The 18,702-nt window shown below is 35.2% G+C and overlaps 1 protein-coding gene across 1 annotated transcript in view; it reads left to right on the forward strand.

Moving 5' to 3' along the window:
- Positions 1-18,702, forward strand: part of KIF5B (kinesin family member 5B) — a 45,896-nt gene that overhangs the window by 23,312 nt on the left and 3,882 nt on the right. Inside the window, exons 13-25 of the mRNA XM_044228719.1 lie at positions 1,552-1,620; positions 3,313-3,519; positions 5,975-6,118; positions 10,101-10,289; positions 10,871-10,988; positions 11,526-11,587; positions 11,689-11,798; positions 12,665-12,766; positions 13,794-13,854; positions 13,967-14,038; positions 14,210-14,314; positions 15,208-15,424; positions 15,950-16,099. Of these exons, the coding sequence (XP_044084654.1) occupies positions 1,552-1,620; positions 3,313-3,519; positions 5,975-6,118; positions 10,101-10,289; positions 10,871-10,988; positions 11,526-11,587; positions 11,689-11,798; positions 12,665-12,766; positions 13,794-13,854; positions 13,967-14,038; positions 14,210-14,314; positions 15,208-15,424; positions 15,950-16,080 (1,587 nt within the window). The 3' untranslated portion in view covers positions 16,081-16,099. The remainder of the gene's footprint in view (positions 1-1,551; positions 1,621-3,312; positions 3,520-5,974; positions 6,119-10,100; positions 10,290-10,870; positions 10,989-11,525; positions 11,588-11,688; positions 11,799-12,664; positions 12,767-13,793; positions 13,855-13,966; positions 14,039-14,209; positions 14,315-15,207; positions 15,425-15,949; positions 16,100-18,702) is intronic.

Raw genomic sequence — 18,702 nt, forward strand, 5'->3', positions numbered from 1 at the left:
ATCTTTGGTTTCTGTTAACCTTATGAAAATCTTTGTAAAGTTGACCCTCAGATAACACTGGTTTGAAATGCATGGATCCGCTTAGATATGGATTTTTACAATAAATACAGTAATATAAATATATTTTTCTTATGATTTTAATAACATTTCTCTAGCTTGCTATATTAAAAATTATGGATTATATTTAAATATAAAATAATTTTTATAAAATATATAATTATAAATATAAAGTATAAATGTAAAAATAAAAATAATTTTAAAATCTATATAATATATTAACAAAAAATATGTATTAGTTGTTCATTGGTAAGCTTTCCATTCAGCAGCAGGCTAGTAAGAGTTAAGTTTTTGGTTAGTCAGGAATTATATGTGGATCTTTAACTCTGTTGTGGTGGGGGACAGTCAGTGTCACTAACCCTCACATTGTTCACGGGTCATCTGTATTAATAAAAATACAAAATCACAGTTTCTGTTTTAATGCAGAAACTGTGAGACATAATTATTTTTTTCCCTTTAAAAGAATTTTCAAAAGAAAATTTGGCATTGGGTCATTGGAGAGCCTTAATGAAACGATTTCTTAGAATCAGGGATCTAAGGACTCAAAGGTGATGCAGGAGATTAGAGAGGGAACAAAATAAAGTGGAAATAGTGTTTTCCTATTTTGATTATGTCCGTTAGTAGTGTGAAAAATAAATTATGAACCGGGGCGCCTGGGTGGCTCAGTGGGTTAAGCCGCTGCCTTCGGCTCAGGTCATGATCCCAGGGTCCTGGGATCGAGCCCTGCGTCCGGCTCTCTGCTCAGCAGGGAGCCTGCTTCCTCCTTCCTCTCTCTCTGCCTGCCTCTCTGCCTACTTGTGATCTCTATCTGTCAAATAAAATAAATAAAATCTTTAAAAATAAATAAATAAATAAATTATGAACCAGAAAAAGAGGGGGAAAACAAGAGCAGTGGAGAAACGAGAAGTAAATTGTTCTGGTTTTGGTTTTAGGTGATATGTTATATGTGTTTTATTTTATTTTTTAATTTTTTAATTTTTTTTAAGGATTTTATTTATTTGACAGACAGAGATCACAAGCAGGCAGAGAGGCAGGCAGGCAGAGAGAGGGGGGAAGCAGGCTCCCCACTGAGCAGGGAGCCCAATGTGGGGCTCGATCCCAGGACCCTGAGACTGAAGGACCTGAGCTGAAGGCAGAGGCTTAACCCACTGAGCCACCCAGGTGCCCCTTATGTGTATTTTAAACAGATATGGCAATTTTGGAATAGCTGCCTGGCCATAATTTTCAGTAATAAATTTAAATGTTTATTGTTTTTACTTTTAAACTGTTTTTTTTAATAAACAAGCCTTTTTAAATTGGGTGATGTTACAGTTATTAACTGAAAGAAATTCCAGCTGTTTCAGCTTTTTTCTAGGAGATTGAAATAAGCTAGGCTGAATCTAGAGAAACAGTTTTGAAATATTTTGGTTGGGGGAATAGTAATCTTCCTATTCGTATTAGAAAATAGAATTTGGTTGTGAGCTGCTTCATTAACTTACTACTTTAAAATTCTAGGATGAAGAAATTAATCAACAGAGCCAATTGGTAGAGAAACTGAAGACACAAATGTTGGATCAAGAAGAAGTAAGTTGAATACCTTATGTACTGCTTTCAAAAAAGCTTTATAGTTTGTCACTATTATTTAAACATAAAAGAACCTACAGAGCTTAGAATATACTGGAGTACATCAACAAGTTTTTTTAATATTCCCATGCTTCACTGTGCATATGATACATCATTGGATTAAAGCAGAGATTCACTTCCTCTTAAGGTTTTTCTGGTTTTTTCAGTTTGAGTTCTAACTGGAGGGGAGAGGAAACTTTATTCAGTATTCTTTTCATATAGTTCTACTGGAGTTTTTAACTCTGTCTTCTACTTTCCTTGCTTGACGTACAGTGCTGTTTTACGTCCTTATTTTCCCCCGAAACATGTCTTATTAATTCTTCAGAAAGACTTACTACACTGGGCTGGGATAACTTTAGACTGTTCCTCCCTTTGTGGAGAGTATTTCCACATGTAAATGAAGGAAGAAATACTAAAAACACAATGTTGTATTGTTGTTCCTCACTTAAACACACATACAGGTTTAAAGGGATAATTAAAGAAAGAAAATAACTTATCTCTGAATTGCTTGGACCTGTCTTTAAGAATTGTATAATTTAAGGTATGACTGTGGGATTGAGAATGTCATTGAATGAAACATTTTTACCCCTCCTACCATGTCTGCCTCATCAAACCTGTACATTTTTGCCTTCTTTACTTTGATAATAGTTCTTTCAAGTTCCTCTTCTCTAGTTTGTCACCTAGTTTAGATCCTCAGTTTATCTTATCTGGCAGAACAGGGGGATAATTAAAAAATGGTACTTCATTCAAGGTTTGTTTTGGAGATGGGGGCAAAGATTATATAGTTTCAATAAGGAAGAGATAGCCACCATCAGTCAGCTTAGTCCTGGTCACATCATCTTTGTACTTCAGTTATGGCGTGTTTTCTCAGAAAAGTCACTAATAAACATCTACACAATTCTCCATTATAATATTCTGTGCTGTTTGTTATAGGACATTTAACATGCATGGCCCCACTTCTAAGTCCCATTAGCATTCTGCACCATTAGAAGTACTCTTACAAATTTCCAAATGCCTCTCCCACTTAAAAGCCACTGACCATAGACGTTTGCAGTATTCTCCTAACTAGCCTCTTGGCTTCTCTGCAGTTCAAATTTTGTATGTTGATGCTAAGTTTTCCTGAGGCATAGCTCAGGTGCCACCCCTTTTTGACCAAAGAAAATCTAAACTTTAAAGCATGTCTTCTAGACATCTACTAATTTCTTTTTCTATGCTCATTATTCATGAACCTAGTATACCTTTTCCTTTCCATTAAATTAATTTGCACATGACTAAAATTGGCCAATTCTTGCCACCTTCTTCATGAATAAGCTACAGAAATACTCTGTTTTAAATACTACCAGGCATAAATAAACATATACATACGTACTGCCAAGCACTTTGTCACGTCCACTCCCTCCTTTATGGCTTAGTTAACATTCCGTCATGTATTGCATCTATTTATGTACCTTTTTTTCTTCTACTAGATTCTTCAAAGACAAAGTTTTTAATTTTCTTGCTGTCTCCCACAGTGTCTATCACAGTGCCTGCATATAGTAGTCAGTAAATCTGTTGAATGAATAAGTGTTCACACAGTTAATAGCATCCACATTTTATTCTTTATTAAATTTGTATACCTTTTTAAAACCTGTGTACTTTTATTCTTTCATATAGCTTTTGGCATCTACGAGAAGGGATCAAGATAACATGCAAGCTGAACTGAATCGCCTGCAAGCAGAAAATGATGCCTCTAAAGAAGAAGTAAAAGAAGTTTTGCAAGCCTTAGAGGAGCTTGCTGTCAATTATGATCAGAAATCTCAGGAAGTTGAAGATAAAACTAAGGAATATGAATTGCTTAGTGATGAACTAAATCAGAAATCGGTAGGTTATAATTCTGTTTTCTTAATATTTTAGTAAAAGCATTCTTAATTGAAATTAACTAACTTCTTTCTAGTAAGCTTAGTACTGATAGTATCTGTTCTTAAGGCATTCTAAGCCTCAACTTCAGTCCCTCCTTTATATAAAACCTTAGAGGTGAAGGAAGAGAGTTATCTTTTAGTTTCTGAAGATCTGTTAAAAGGTAATTAAAATGCCATTTGAAGACTTGTTGGCTATTCCCAATAGTCTAATGTTAAAGGAAAAATAAGTTTAACTTCTGATTGTTCAGTAGTGTTATTAGATGACTGTTAAGTAAGAAATGTGCACATAAAAATAAGAGAAGGAGATACAACTTTCTATAACTTGGGTTTTGTTTACTGTTATATTCCCAGCCCCTGGCACAGAGCCTACCTAGTAGCACAGTGAACGCTCTTCCTTGCGATTCTGCAATAAATAAGGATCTTTATTTGTTATTACTGCTATAAAACAGGATTTGCCACTCTCCTAGAGTGATGCCAAAGGTAGTATATAACTGTGATTGTGACTACTATACTTGCAGTAGGATGGAAGAGCTCTCTTATTACTAACATTTTATTACTGTCAATACCAACTTCTGTCCAGAAACCACATCTAGAGTTGAACTCAGTGTCAGTGTTCACTACTTATTTCCCTATCCATGTTCACCTATTTAAAGAAAAGCAGTCATAAAGGTTTCATGCCCCTGATGAGAAATTCATTTTTCCCTGTTAATCTCCAAAGTTACAATTTAATAGCATGGAGGTCAAGGTGCCCTTACAACTCTTACCGAGTTTGCATTATTAGCGCATCTAATTACTGTTTGGAAGAACAACAGGAATTTCTTACAACTCTAAGCTGTAAGTTGGTCTTCAGTCACCAGTTTCAGTCTTTATGACAGTTCTCTCTGTGTCTCAGTTACAAAGCTGAATCTGTCAGCACTACGTTGGTAGTAGAAGTGAGAATCCTTACAGTGTTCTGTATCTTCTTATATGTGTACAGCATTGCTACTCAGTTGTTAGAGAAAATACCTGGTGATTTAGATATTAATATACACTACCTTATGAGACTTGAAAGGTATGCCTGGTATTTTAGATTAAACTGGGTGGACACACTACTGGTACTCAGAAACTTAGGGAAATGTCCAGAAGAAACAACAAACCGAAATAATGGCATCTTTATTAAAAGCAACTGCATTTTTTTTTCCCAAGATTTTATTTATTTATTTCACAGATCGAGATCACAAGTAGGCAGAGAGGCAGGCGGGGGTGGGTGAAGCAGGCTCTGCACTGAACAGAGAGCCCAATGCAGGCTCCATCCCAGGACTCTGGGATCATGACCTGAGCCAAAAGGCTTTAACCCACTGAGCCACCCAGGCGCCCCAAGCAAAAAAAAAATTTTTTTTTTTTTTTAAGATTTTATTTATTTATTTGAGAGAGAGACAGTGAGAGAGAGCATGAGCGAGGAGAAGGTCAGAGAGAGAAGCAGACTCCCCGTGGAGCTGGGAGCCCGATGCGGGACTCGATCCCGAGACTCTGGGATCTGACCTGAGCCGAAGGCAGTCGTCTAACCAGCTGAGCCACCCAGGCGTCCCGCAACTGCAATTTTTAATGCAACTTACTGACTTTTAATATCTGACCTGTGGTATAATGATTAGTTTTAATATGCCAAATGGGGCTGGACTTTTCAAAATTATGGTGATTTTTTTGCTGGTAAAGCAGCTATTATTTTAAACTTAATTAAACTCAGTAATGCTACTTCATCACTATCTCCTAGATAATTGCTTATGTCATAATATCAAAGAAGTAGTAATTATCAAGTGGACTTTCTCAGTGACTGTGTATGTAGAAAATAGATAAAACACACAAACCATCTAGAAAATTCAGTTCTATTCTTACATTATTTTGCTCACACTCTGTGTCCAAAGATAAGACATATACTATGGTAAGAAAAGAAAATTCAATCTAATTATTTTGGAAGTTTCTCACTTTTAGGTAGAAAACATAACCCAGTCTCAAAAATTAGTGAAATGGGGGGTTGCTTGGGTGGCTCGGTTGGTTGGGCAACTGCCTTCAGCTCTGGGATGGAGCCTCATGTTGGGTTCCTCCCTCTGCTTCTGCCACTCCCCCTGCCTGTGTTCTCGTGCTCTTTCATTCTCAACTTAATAAATAAAATCTTTAAAAAATATATATAGTGAAATGGTACAAACTATCTGGTTTTCAAAGAGCATAATCTGGCTACTTTACAGAGTTGCTAGGTCTAAAATATTTTCTAAGTTTAAATTGGGAGCTATCCCAGAACTCAGTAGATCAGTTAGTTCAAAAAACTGAAAGTAGAAAATAATGCTTTTGTGAGTCCTGGGTGAACTGAAATACCTGTCAATATTTGAAGTAATCTTTCACTTACTAGGTTTAACTGTGCCTTTTGTTTTGGGTTCTGTTAGGCAACCTTAGCAAGTATAGATGCTGAACTTCAGAAACTTAAGGAAATGACCAACCACCAGAAGAAACGAGCTGCTGAGATGATGGCATCTTTACTAAAAGACCTTGCAGAAATCGGAATTGCTGTAGGAAATAATGACGTAAAGGTAAGTATACTAACCAAATACTAAGTATGATTATCAGTAGAGAACTCATACTTCTGTTTACTACTTAACTTTTACAAAGTTCTTTTCATACCCATTATCTCATTCAAAACAACAATGTGTAGTAGATGTAGCTATTAATTTCATTTTAAATAGGTGAGGAAAGAGGAAGAGAATATGAGATGCTCAAAAGCAGTATCATTTATTTGGATCCCTGTTTGGTTCTTTTCTCTACCATGTAAAGATTTTACATTTAGAGATCATGTTAATAAATTACTGTACATGAAAGTATGTAACTGGGGCAACAGTGAAGATTAGCTCAGGGAGTTAACTCATAAATGAATTGGCCTGTGGTTGCTTTTAAATGTTTGAAAAGATTAAAAAAGATGAGCACTACTAATTTTAAAGTTCTACTGTGAAAAATTTCAGACCTGTAACAGTAGAGAGAATAATACCTTGAACTTCAGAGTTACTAGTAATCAAAGTGTTGCAGTACTTATATGTCTTTTATTCTTTCTAATCTTTTTTAGGATGCTAACATTGGTTATGTTAGCACTGGGCATGTGATAAGAAGGAAAGATTAGTGACCTGGTAAATTTTAAAACTTAGACCAAAAAAAGCAAACTAAAACTCTTAACTGCAAACACATGTATATAATATGAAAGATTTGTATGTTGCAGTAGGTATTTGTTTGGACTTTTTCTTCTTGATTAAAGCTTAATTATGTAACAAAGAACAAACTTACACTAGGGTTTATTGTGACAGCCTACTAAGAATAAGATGCCCAGTTTAACAAGATTTGAAAATGAAATAAAAGTTTCCAATATGGAGTACACATTCCTTTTGTTAATTGTTATTCAAAGCTGCTGTGTGTTGATGGAGACAAGGATTCATCTCCTAATCATTTTTTAATGTTGGCTCATGCCATTGAAACAAAAGAAAAATGTTAAATACTGGGTGACTTGACTTTTTCTTCCCTCCAGAATGTTCCATCTGAACATTGAGGGTGAACTAATATGATAGAGCTATGTGGGACTCTTCGGGGATGAAAAAGTAAATTTACTTCATATCATTAAACACGAGATAGGTGTTCGAAATTTGTTCTATAGATTTGCGTCTTCTTTTTATTTATTTATTTATTCATTAAGATTTTATTTCATTTGAGGGACAGAGAGAATGTGCAGGGTGAAAGGGAGAAGCAGGCTCCCTCCTGAGCCAGGAGCCTGACATGGGGCTCAATCCCAGAACCCAGAGATATGACCTCAACCAAACACAGATGTTTAGCTTTCTGAACCACTGATGCGCCCTGCAGCTTCTTTTTAGAAAAGTCTTTCCATTTTATGTTCAACTAAGTCTTAATTTAAGTGAAAAAGTGGTAAATAGAGAGAAAAGAGAAGGAATTGTTTCTTTCCGGTGGCAGCACCATTGATAAAATACAGGTTCCTTGACTTCCTAGACTGTTTTTTTTACTATACCATTATAGCATTTTGATCTAAGTCAGCCTCGCAAATAGGTTCTTTTTAAAAACAAAAAAGGACTCTCAGTATTTTTGTCATTTGTATGGAATTCTTTTCCTCTTAACATCATCATTAAGCATTGCTTTTGCTTTATTAACTTTGTGGTTTTTACATCATGATTCACTCTTTGTGTCATACGGTTAATGGATTTTGACAGATGCATGTTACAAAACCACCATTACAGTATAGTTTTATATATATAGAGAGAGAGAGAACAGTTTTCACCTCCTTTACAAATCCCTTGTGCTTTTTGCCCTATTAACCCCTCTCCCCTGAACAGCCAGTGTAATCTTTTCTGGTGTAGTTTTGCCTTTTTCAAAATACCATATAGTTGGAATCATACAGTATTTTTCATTTTCAACTGGCTTTTCTTAGCAACATGCAGTTAAGTTATTTCATGGCTTGATAGCTCATTTCTTTTATCACCAGATACTCCACTGTGTGGAGATACCAGTTTATCCATTCCTCTATCAAGGGCCATCTTGGTTACTTGAGGTCTTTGGCCATTACACATAAAGCTGCCATAAACATTTGTATGCAAATTTTCCTGTGGACATAACTTTTCAATTCAGTTGGGTAAAAATACCTAGGAGCATAATTGCTAGAACATATGTTAATAGTTGGCTTTATAAGAAACCCCCAAAGTGGCTGTAGCATTTTGTATTCCTGTCAGCAGCGAATGAGCGCTCTTGTTACTTCACATGCTGACAAGTATTTGAGGTCATCAGTTTTTTGGTTTGAGATGTATATGTATAGTATTATCTTACTGTTTTAATTTGCAGTGGGATTGTTTATTTTCTTATCTTGAGTTTTAAAGAGATCTCTGTATGTTTTGGGTAGCAGTCCTTTACAGGTAAGTGTTTTGCACATATTCCTTCCAGTCTGTGGCTTATCTTTTCATTCTCTTAACAGTGTCTTTTACAGAGCAGAAGTTTTTAATTTTAATAAAGTTTAGCTTACAAATTCTTTCTTTCAGGGTTGAGTTTTTGGCATTGTATCTAAAACTTATGTCCAAACCCAAGGTCACCTAGATTTTCTCCTGTTTTGGAGATTTTTGGTTTTATATAATTTACATTTAGGTCTGTGATCCATTTGGAGTTTTCTTTTTTCTGTAAGGTATAAGGTCTGTCAAGCTTTGTTATTTACATCTGGATTGATAGTTTTTCTGTGACAGCTCATTGAAAAAACTGTCCTTTGTCCACTGAATTGCCTTTGCCCCTTTGTCAGAGATGGAATGACTGTATTTGTGTGTGTCTGTTCCTGGGCTCTGTTCTGTTCCAGTTACCATCTGTTCTTTTGCCAGTCCCACACCATCTTGATTACTCTAGCTTTATAATAAATCTTGAAGTTGAGTAGTAGCAATCCTCTGACTTTGTTCTTTAGTAGTGTTTGGCTATTCAGGTTTTTTGCCTTTCCTTTTAAACTTTAGTTAGTGTCTGTTGATAAACTTGCAGGGATTATTATTATTAAGATTATGTTAAATCCGTAGATAAGTTGGGAAGAACTGACATCTTAATATTGAGTCTTTCTATCCATGAATATGGAGTATTTCCCATTTTGTTTAGTTCTTCATTGATTTGTCATATTGATTTTATATTTGCTATATTACATTTATGCCTAAGTATTACTTTTTTCTTTTCATTTTTTTTTTTTTTCAAAGATTTTATTTATTTATTTGACAGAGAGATCACAAGTAGGCAGAGAGGCAGGCAGAGAGCAAGAGAGAGGGAAGCAGGCTCCCTGCCGAGCAGAGAGCCCGATGCGGGACTCCATCTCGGGACCCTGATATCATGACCTGAGCCAAAGGCAGCAACTTAACCCACTGAGCCACCCAGGCGCCCCCACTGTTTTTTTAATTTCACATTCCCTTCTTCATTGCTGGTATAAGAATTGACTTAAGTTAATCTTGTATTCTGCAATATTAACTATAATGGCTTACTATTTCTAGATGTTGTTTTTTAAACAATCCTGTCTTCTACAAACAAAGGCAGTCTTATTTTTTCTCAAGCTCCACTTAATTTTGACATTGAATACTGTACTGGAATTTTTAATGAAACTTAGGGAATACACAGTCACCATGGTTCTTCTTTATTGAACTTAAAAGTCATCCTGTCTCTGCCCCTAAACATCATTACTAAGTTTTATACTGGGCTTACATATGATTATCAGTGAAGAGGAAATCTAAAAATTGAAAGAGGCAGTGTGTGTCTTCAGTTTGTTTTTAGGTTGCATTTGTTGTTTTCCCTTGTAAGCATGTATTAACATTAAGTTTTCGAAAACAAGAAAGTAAAAATTAAGCTAAGTTTACTTATCCTTTATTAAGAACAATATTTAATGAAAGAAAAACTCCATACTTTTTAATGAATAGTGGGTAATACTTAATTTGTTAAAAGATTTTAGAGTCTAATTAGGTAACCACAAACTGGACACTTTTGGTTTTAATTTTTTATTTTATTTTTTTCTTACAGCAGCCTGAAGGAACTGGCATGATAGATGAAGAGTTCACTGTTGCAAGGCTCTACATTAGCAAAATGAAGTCAGAAGTAAAAACAATGGTGAAACGCTGCAAACAGTTAGAAAGCACACAAACTGAGAGCAACAAAAAAATGGAAGAAAATGAAAAGGAATTAGCAGCATGCCAGCTTCGTATCTCTCAAGTATGTATAACAGAACGAAGTTTCTTCACTTTGAACAGACATGTATACATTTTATTGATTATAAAAATTTTAAGGAAAATGACCTTCTGTGGGTTATTTTGGATAACAGTAAAAAGGTCAGTTAGTTCTTCCTTTGTTCACTGCAGTATATGAGTGAATTTAACTGGGTTATATTTAGTGACATGTATATGTTATATATAGAAATTTGCTAGAAAATGTGACTGATTTGGCTCTTGAAAAATCTAAAAGAATTCTGGGGTAGACAACTACAGAACCATTTTTCTGGCTTTGGCAACTGAATGGATGATGCCATTCACCAAGATAAGGAGTTGTAGAAGTAGGGAAAAAGAGTAATGTTAGACGGAGATACTAGTAAGGATATCGCATATTTCTGCCTTCAGTACCATAGTTTGCAAGTGTTGTAAGCTATACAGGGGACCATTTCCTTAATTAAATTGCCATTGTAATATTACATGTTTAGATATACAGAGAAAACCTGCTAAGTTCAGATTATCCCTAAGAAAAATGTGCATGAGATTTTTATTTTTTGGCACTTCATATCAGTATATTTTTCCCAAAAGCATGAAGCCAAAATCAAATCATTGACTGAATACCTTCAAAATGTGGAGCAAAAGAAAAGACAGCTAGAGGAATCAGTTGATTCCCTCAGTGAAGAACTAGTCCAGCTTCGAGCACAAGGTATTAACTTTTGATTTTTTTTATGAGTTCTACGTATATTGGTTCTTTCTTTAGTATAATTGTAGTAAATTAAATTTACACTGAAAGTAGTGGGAATATGGATAACTTAGAACAGAAATAATATTTTTTAAAATGGTTTTGAAACCTATTTTTAAAATTGTGTTTGAATATGGAAGTGGCCAATCTAGGAATTTCCCACAAAGTTATGAGGGGTGTGTGTGGTGGGGGGTCGGGGCGGTGTATAAATCTTAACATAGGGCGATAGAGAAAGCTATCTTAGCCCCTACCATGCCCTAACCCATCTGTTCCAGGATTAGGCAAAGAAAATAAGCTATAATATCAACATAAAGGATATAACTATGTTATTATTAGTAAACATGTTCTGAGGCCGGAGAGCAAGATTTACTATGTAGCATTTAGATAATTTTAAAGTCAAGTACTGCCAAGCAACAGATCTTTCATAAAACCTTTGGCTCCTTGGTTTATAGGAAGAACTTTAAGGCTTATTTCTTCCCTATTTTCTCTCTACCCAAACAGAGAAAGTACATGAGATGGAAAAGGAGCACTTAAATAAGGTTCAGACTGCAAATGAAGTTAAGGCAAGTTTGCTGTAACGTTGGATTCTAACGACTTTAATCCATTGTTCTTATTCTTAATCTTGATTAATCTGATTTAAATCCTTTTCTCCCAATAACTTCAGCAAGCGGTTGAACAGCAGATCCAAAGCCACAGAGAAACACATCAAAAACAGATTAGTAGTTTGAGAGATGAAGTTGAGGCAAAAGAAAAACTCATCACTGATCTTCAAGAGTAAGCATACTTTTCTTCCCTCTGTGATATTAGAAGCTAACTCAGAAAGATTGTTTAGCAAGAGGAAATACTATCTTTTCAGAAGTCTCCATTTTTCATTGAAAATTTTCATTTTGCCTTGCACGTAAAGAATCTTTTTAGTTAAGAGCATAACTTCTAAGTTCCAGGTGAAATTTTTAGAAAATTGGGTACCTGGGTGGCTCAGTTTGACTCCGGTCATGATCTCAGGGTTATGGGATTGAGCCCCATGTCAAGGCTCCCTGCTCAGTTGGGGAGTCTGTTTCTCCCTCTCATTCTTCCTTTCTCAAATAAAATCTTAAAAAAGGATTTTAAAAATCAACTTCCTTTTTAAAAATTCCCTAACAGAGAAAAATTTTTGGAAATGTGGGTTTTAGAAGGTTGGGTTTTTTGTGTTTTTTTTTAAGTTTTTATTTTAATTCAAGAACTTTAAAAAAAAATTGTATTTTTGGTTTTTCATTTTCTGTGTTTCCATGGCTGTATGTATACATAGCCTAGAATTTATAAAAATTGGAGGTCTGCAACTAAATCATGATTTGAGTAGGAACCAGAGGAGAGTAACAAAAAATGATGACAAATTTTGATATGTGGGTCTTAATGTTAATGCCTTAATGATAAATACAGAATGAGATTCATGGCTTCAAACCAAAATATGAGAAATATTTCATGACTAAAAGTAGCCAGGTCCTCTTCCTTCCCTTGTGGGGAACAGGATTACAGGTGGTCTTGAGTATTTCAGTAGAGAAAGGATGGAATTTAAGAATTTGAAAGAATTTTAATGGTGCCACTCAGAAAATTGATACTGTTTTTTTGATATTGATATTGTGTTACGTTTTTCCTTTTGTCAGCCAAAACCAGAAAATGATGTTAGAGCAGGAACGTCTAAGAGTAGAGCATGAGAAGTTGAAAGCTACAGATCAGGAAAAGAGCAGAAAACTACATGAACTTACGTGAGTAAATGTTTTAATTCAAATTTAAAAACTAATAACTGGGGGCATGTGATTGGTTCAGTCGGTTAAATGTCTGCTTTCATCTAAGGTCGTGACTGTGCTTGAGCCCTGTGTCAGGCTCCCTCTGCTTAGCCAGGAGTCTGCTACTTGCTCTCACATGCTTTCTCTCTCTTCTCTCACTCTCTCTCTCTCTCAAATAAGTAAATAAAATCTTAAAAAAAAAAAAACAAAATCAAAAGTAAATTAGAGGACTGCAGGCATTGCTCTTGGATGTACCCAGTGGACACATTTTTAAGTTTTTATCAGCTAAAGAATATTTTTCTTAAACCTTCTGAATTTTAATATATACCTTAAAATTGGCAAGGTCCTATATTCTTCACTGATGGCAGGCCCAGACTTCTGTCAGGGTTTCATTATAAAAATATACCTTCAATATCATTAAGTCATTTAGAAGATTTCAGGATCTGCCACAAAAGCCTTCTGTGAAATTTAAAAAGAAGTGTTCCTCATTTCCTTTACCTGGGGTACTACTCAGTACTCAGTTTTCTAAAATCTCAGCAGGTAGAAAACTCATGACTATAACTTCTCACTTCTTGAATTTATGACAGATGATTTACAAATGGAACTGCTCTTAATTAGTACGGTCACATGTCAGGACCAGCTTTCAGAGTTGGTGTTACACAAACTGCCGAATCTCAACCATAGTTCTGTTTAGAATAATTTTAATATGAAATACGAAAAATGTTTTAGTCTTCATTAATTTATAATTCCCAGTTTAAGCAGAATTATTTTGGATAAATAGTAGTTAGTGTGTTCTGTGTGGTATATTCTAAAATACAAGAACCATTCCTTCCTAATTCTTTGAATTCTGCTACATTTTATTTCATCTCTACACTGCTGTAGTAGTAAGTTTTTTGTCTAATAAACTATAGATTTAGAAGGAGATTGTAAGGCATGTAAAATTTATTTGAAAATAAAACTAACTTCATGGAATCAGAGTTGAAAATATGTATATTCTGCTGTTTAGAGTCATGCAAGATAGACGAGAACAAGCAAGACAAGATTTGAAGGGTTTGGAAGAGACAGTGGTAAGAAAAGCTCGAAAATAAATAAGATGGTGGGATGTTTTATGGGTTTCCCCTTGGTTATACTAAATATTTAAAGACCAAATTCCAAAAACATTGCTGTTCTTAATTCAAGGCAAAAGAACTTCAGACTTTACACAACCTGCGGAAACTCTTTGTTCAGGACCTCGCGACCAGAGTTAAAAAGGTAATAAGATAATACTGAGGTGGGTATTTATATAAGTGGTGCTTACTATGTCTAATTATTTATATCTGTAAGTGAGTAATTTTACGTTGTCATAACAATTTTTGTATTGTTCAGGTTAGAATTTTTTAACTTTCAGTGTTTTCATAGTATTCATTGACCTTCTTTTCTTAGAGTGCCGAGATCGATTCTGATGACACCGGAGGCAGTGCTGCTCAAAAGCAAAAGATCTCCTTTCTTGAAAATAACCTTGAACAACTCACTAAAGTGCACAAACAGGTAACAAAGAATCTATTTTGCAGGTAACTGCAAAATTATAAGAAAAAAATTGAGGAATGGCAAGTGTTTGAGTATTTCCAAGGTCTAAGGAATTTTCATGCCCTGAGCTATTCTATTACTTTATCTAACAATTATAGAAATAAATCACTCGCAATTTTTAGGGAAGTTAATGTTTTTAACAACCCTATTATCAAGAGGCCAATGAAAATGGGTATTTATTTTCTAGGATTTCAGGCATGTCAGTTTTTCGTACTTATTCATGATAATTTTTAAATCTTGAGTAAATAGGACTTTGCAGTTAAAATACAGTAATTTTTGTCTGTCATTTAATGCCCCAGAGTGTGAACTATATGAAATAATGAGGCAGTTCATTTTTTTTTTAAACTGTGCTTATTGTGTGGGTCTTTGTTTTTGTTGTTTTGCTTTTTTGTGGCTTATGTGATTTAATTATTTTTAAAGTTTTTTAGCATACGGAATTGCACATCGTTGTTCGTATAAGTGTGATGTTTGTACTAGAGTAAAGGGAATTTTTAGCCGTTTTGCTTTCCACACTTACTTTAACACTTAAAATGGTATTTACCAGATTAGTACCTTATTAAAGAGACCTAACACTGTTATACCTTATGGTCATTGCCTAGTGAGGAAACAAAATAATTTCCCCTTGTGCCCCCTGAATTGAGTGAAATTATATCTGTGAGAAATACATATATAGATTATATGCATGGATGTATGTATTCTTTGTGTGTTGCTGCCTAAGTTAAATTGGCTAAATGGAAAATGTTAATATAAAATGTAGTTTTACATTTTTTTCTAAAGAGAAATTATGAAATGTTTGTATTTTCTCAAATCATCTTGTTAAAGCTAAACTACTTATTTTCTTTATGTACTTGTAGTTGGTACGTGATAATGCAGATCTTCGCTGTGAACTTCCTAAGTTGGAAAAGCGACTTAGAGCTACAGCCGAAAGAGTGAAAGCTTTGGAGTCAGCACTGAAAGAAGCCAAAGAAAATGCATCTCGTGATCGCAAACGCTATCAGCAAGAAGTAGATCGTATAAAGGAAGCAGTCAGGTCAAAGAATATGGCCAGAAGAGGACATTCTGCACAAATTGGTTAGTAGAACACATTAAAACCTTTTAAACTTTGCTTGGTTTGAATGTTTTTATTTACTTGAAAACATAATCTGATTGATTGATTATGTGTTGTCATGGAGGTATTTGTATTTCTAATTTACCAAAGAGTGGCGTTGTTGGGCATAAAGAGCAGATTGAGGGATAGCTACATTCACAGGACAAGAAAATAAATGAGAACTAGATGGACATGCAGGAGCGGTCAGAAGTGGTGAAACTATATAGAGAGCATTCCTAAAGCAAAGAGAGACTTGCAAGAAAACAAGTTGTCAGTAATAATATTACATGCTTTAGAGTAATCATTCATATAGGAATAAGGTTTTTAAGAGGCTGGGGATTATATAGGTCCTGGTGAAAAGGTCATAACCAAAAAGAAAATTTTCTGAGGAACAGAATAGCAAAGAAAAACCACATTTGGGAATTGTGAATGAAAAGAAGAGACCTAAACTGTCACTACAGTCATGTGTTAAGATTTATTCTAAAGTCAGTTCTTCTTTTTCATATTAGCTAAGCCTATTCGTCCTGGGCAACATCCAGCAGCTTCTCCAACTCATCCAAGTGCAATTCGTGGAGGAGGTGCATTTGTTCAGAACAGCCAGCCAGTAGCAGTTCGAGGTGGAGGAGGCAAACAAGTGTAATCTTTACACATTACTACAGGTGTGTAGTTTAAATCTGGCTTTTAAATTATAGCTCTAAATGGAAATGTTCAGCCATTAATTATTAAAATACTACTTTTTTTGGATTTTCATATTAGTTGGTTTTTTTTTTTTTTTTAATGTGTAAGATACTAAGATACTGGATTGTTTGTAAAAGCTCTTATATTCTGTCTAATGGATATACCATGGTTTATAACTATTCCCTTTTATTGGACATTTAATTAAGTTGATTTTTTTCTATATTATCAAATGTGTCACATTTCAAATTTCATATATGGAAATTTCTATTTGGAGAATTTCAAGTGTGAAATACCTTTTTGTGTCCCCTCACCTTTTAGATTATTTTCAGAAGATTCCCAGAAGTGGACTTAAAAGAAAGTGTGAACTTTTTTTTTAAAGATTTTATTTATTTGACAGCAAGAGAGATCACAAGTAGACAGAGAGGCAGGCAGAGAGAGAGGGAGAAGCAGGCTCCTGCTGAGCAGAGAGCCCGATGGAGGGCTTGATCCCAGGACCCTGAGATCAAGACCTGAACTGAAGGCAAGACCCACTGAGCCACCCAGGCATCCCAAGAAAGTGTGAACCTTTTTAGGCTCTTGATACATTTTAATACATGGCTCGCCAGAAAGATTGGGTCAAATTGCATATTAGCCAAGGATACTGTCCATTTTGTTGCATCTTCGCCAGAATGGAATATTAATAGTTTTTTGTGTTTTTTTAAAGATTTTATTTATTTATTTGAGAGAGAAACGGGAGAGAGAGCGGACACACATGAGTGGTGGGAAGGGGCAGAAGGAGAGGGAGAAGCAGGCTCCTGCTGAGCAAGGAGCCCGATGTGGAGCTCAATTCCAGAACCATGGGATCATGACTGGAACCGAAGGCAGATGCTTAACCGACAGAGCCACCCAGGTGTCCCTGAATATTAATAGTTTTTAAGCTTCTGTTTTAATAGTCCAAAATAAACATCTTGTTGATTTATTAAGAACTCGGATTGTTTCGGGGGTGCCTGGGTGGCTCAGTGGGTTAAGCCTCTGCCTTTGGCTCAGGTCACCATCTCAGGGTCCTCTGCTCAGCAGGGATCCTGCTTCCCCGCTCTCTCTGCCTGCCTCTCTGCCTATTTGTGATCTCTGTCTGTCTGTCAAATAAAATCTTAAAAAAAAAAAAATAAGAATTTGGATTCGTTTTTTTTAAGTTATTTCTTTGTCCTTTCCATTTATCTGTTGCAAATGATTTTCTTAACAGATTTGTCTTAATCTGTTCTGATCACATGAGTGATTGTTCCTTGTAGGAGGATAAAGACTTACTGCAAAGTAGGATATATATATGTATATATATCATCCAGAGATACTATCCAATACATTGTATCTTTCTGGTGCTTTCTTTGCATATTAGACTATTTAAATTAATTTTAAGGGACACCTGGGTGGCTCGGGTGGGGAGCCTGCTTCTCCCTCTCCCTCTGCCTCCTGCTCCCCCTGCTTGTGCTCTCTCTCTCACAAATAAGATCTTTCAAAAATTAATTTTAAATTGTTGATGAAGACTCTTCTACTACTCCTAGTACATATGTTTCTTTGTAGCCTGCTTTTTAAATTTTTATTTATTTTCTTAAGGATTTTATCTATTTGACAGAGAGAGACACAGTGAGAAAGGGAACACAAGCAGGGGGAGTGGGAGGAGAAGCAGTCTCCTCCCTGAGCAGGGAGCCTGATGTGGGGCTCGATCCTAGGACCCTGGGATCATGACCTGAGCTGAAGGCAGACGCTTAACGACTGAGCCAACCAGACGCCCTTGTAACCTACTTTTTTAACTTAGTAATATGTTCTGAACATTTTCTTGTACAACACAACTAGGTAGTAAGCTGCTAGTATTCCATCATATAGCAGAAACTCCAATTTTTTGTTGTTTAGAAAAGTGACAGTTTAAATCCCAACTTTCCTATTTTTATGAACATCAGCATATTACTTTTTATAGTATTTGATTTCTTATTTTTTTTTTTACTTCTTTAAATTTCTTAAGCATGAAAATAAATTATGTATTTATGGTCTAAAACTAATGTACCTATAAAACAACATTTTTTCCATAACCACAATACATTGCATGCAACAAAATATTTTTAATATTATCTAATGCCAGTCCATATTCAGATTTCTCTAATTGTTTTTTTCCCGCCTAAGTCCTTTATAGCTGGTTTATCTAAACCACGGTATAATCCATGACCACTGTTTACATTCAGTTAGACCTCTGAAGTCTCTTTTAATCTAGAAAAATCCCCCCTTTTTAATGACATTGGTTTACTGAGGAGACTAGGCCAGTTACCTTGAGCATATGCCTCCTCTGGGTGTGTTTCTATATGTGATAGCCTTATTTCTCTATTCCCTATATAATGAAAGCTTTACGATGTGGGGCATAAGCATCTTTAACAAGACTACCAAATAAATTAGTATGTGTTGTGTCACATCCGTAGACATATAGTAGATTGCTTTCCTGCCAATTAGAGACAGCCTCTGTTTTTCCCTGTTTGGAGTAATGACTTGCTGAGCCCCTTTGTTAGTGAAATGTAAGTCACTTTTGAGAATTATGCAAGTTAAAATGTTGTTACCTAGT

This window comes from Neovison vison, chromosome 12 (genome assembly GCF_020171115.1).
Source record: "Neovison vison isolate M4711 chromosome 12, ASM_NN_V1, whole genome shotgun sequence".
In the NCBI taxonomy this organism is placed as follows: Eukaryota; Metazoa; Chordata; class Mammalia; order Carnivora; family Mustelidae; genus Neogale; species Neogale vison.